At 46.3% G+C, this 1,595-nt stretch overlaps 1 protein-coding gene across 1 annotated transcript; it reads left to right on the top strand.

The window, feature by feature from the left end:
• Positions 1–695: 695 nt before the first annotated feature.
• Positions 696–1,346, top strand: LOC109516839 (solute carrier family 41 member 2-like). The gene has a single exon (XM_019871633.1). The coding sequence runs from the start codon at positions 807–809 to the stop codon at positions 1,344–1,346; it is 540 nt and encodes a 179-aa protein (XP_019727192.1). The 5' UTR covers positions 696–806.
• Positions 1,347–1,595: the final 249 nt, after the last annotated feature.

Genomic DNA, 1,595 nt, shown 5'->3' with positions numbered 1-1,595 from the left:
TTTTTTTTTACACAGCTAGCGTAGCACGTTGCTAACTATCACCAACACTGATTTACGAAATATTTGTCTGCTTTTTAGGCTATTCGAATTCAACGTGAAGTTTTTTTATTTTTTTTTTATTTTACATGAGACGTTATCTCAAATGTCAACCGTGAATAAGAAAGTGAGAGCGTCAATACAAAAACGTCATACCCCTGGAAAATTAAAAACTGGGTGTCAATTTTGCATTTTAATCTTTGAAAACTACATTTCCACACTCGTTATTTATGCGGAGACGTAAACAAATGTTCTCTGCCCCTAAAAACAAGTCGTTATTTATGCGGAGACGTAAACAAATGTTCTCTGGCGCTTGGTTTTCAGTATTGGAAGAAGGAATGAGAAAAACGCCCCTAAAAACAAGCGCATGCTTGAAAATCTGTGATACTCGCAATTTAAGGTACTGGAACTAGGTTCCAGGCCCTCCTGTGTGGAATCATGCATGTAAGATTAATTAAAGGCTTTAAATTGCTCACTTTTATTTGACTCATCAGCCTCGCCGTTCTAAAATGATCTAGGGTTAAAATATTAAATCCCGTCTACAGTAATCTTACTTTAAGTCACCTGACATAGGCTCTGCATAGGAAAGCATTACAGTATACAAAAATGAATGGATCTTGGATGGATACATTTTTCTTTTCTTTTTTTTTATCTTACAGTTTGATGAGTCTCCAACCTTCTGAAATGGACGCTTCACCGGTGTCATTTTAAAACCCGTTCTGGAACGAGGAGGCGGTTGGAGATGAGAAGCTGCCAAGCGAGAGCCCATCATGAGCATCGAGAGACTCGGCGGCGCGATCGGGGATTCCCTTGGCTCTAGCCTGACGGTACGCATGAGCGGCGCAGGCGGAATCCGGAGTTCTCTCTCCCTGAAATCCGCCGGTCGGATCACCTCCCTCCTCCAAACCATAGTCCCCACCAGCTACACCAAGCTCCAGGAGGAGCGCCTGCCTATGGCCGACCTCGGGGCCAAACCCGAAGCCGGCGCGCTCCAGAACGGCTACAGACAAGAGACGCTTCACCTGGAAGGCCGACGGCTGTTGGACCGCGCCTCTCGCTCCTCGGTCACTCTGTCGGACTCGGGAGATGGAAACTACTCGGAACTGGAGCCGATGTTGGCTGAGAGGAGCCTGTCCGGCGACGAGGCGGATGGCGAAGAGGATGAGGAGGAAGGGACGCAGCCTGCCGTGCACATTCTGCCCAAGGAGTCCCCCCTGGCCATGGCTTTTCAGATCCTTGTCCCTTTTCTGTTGGCCGGCTTTGGAACTGTATCGGCCGGTATGGTGCTGGACATTGTGCAGGTAATGTGAACCGTAGTTGAATTACGTTCTTTCACACTTGTTTTCCTGTTAGCAGATGCTCATCGAAACGAGAATTGCACCGCCATTGCCAAGGCAATGCAATCCTTATTCGGGTTAGAACCTCCTTCCCTATTGTTTGAGTGGAAAACGCGCATCGCCACATGGAAGAATTTTTTTAGTGCGGGGGGGACTTTTTATTCCAAGCGTTTTATTATGAAACAAGAATTATTGTGATACTTTGGTGGGACAAAAAAAAAA

The sequence above is a fragment of the Hippocampus comes genome, unplaced genomic scaffold (genome assembly GCF_001891065.2).
Source record: "Hippocampus comes isolate QL1 unplaced genomic scaffold, H_comes_QL1_v1.1 scaffold2780, whole genome shotgun sequence".
Lineage (NCBI taxonomy): Eukaryota > Metazoa > Chordata > Actinopteri > Syngnathiformes > Syngnathidae > Hippocampus > Hippocampus comes.
This window is presented reverse-complemented; position numbering and strand designations above follow the sequence as displayed.

Bases quoted from the DNA above. Each gene is read 5' to 3' on its own strand.
- LOC109516839 (XM_019871633.1), top strand. From the start codon at position 807: ATGAGCATCGAGAGACTCGGCGGCGCGATCGGGGATTCCCTTGGCTCT.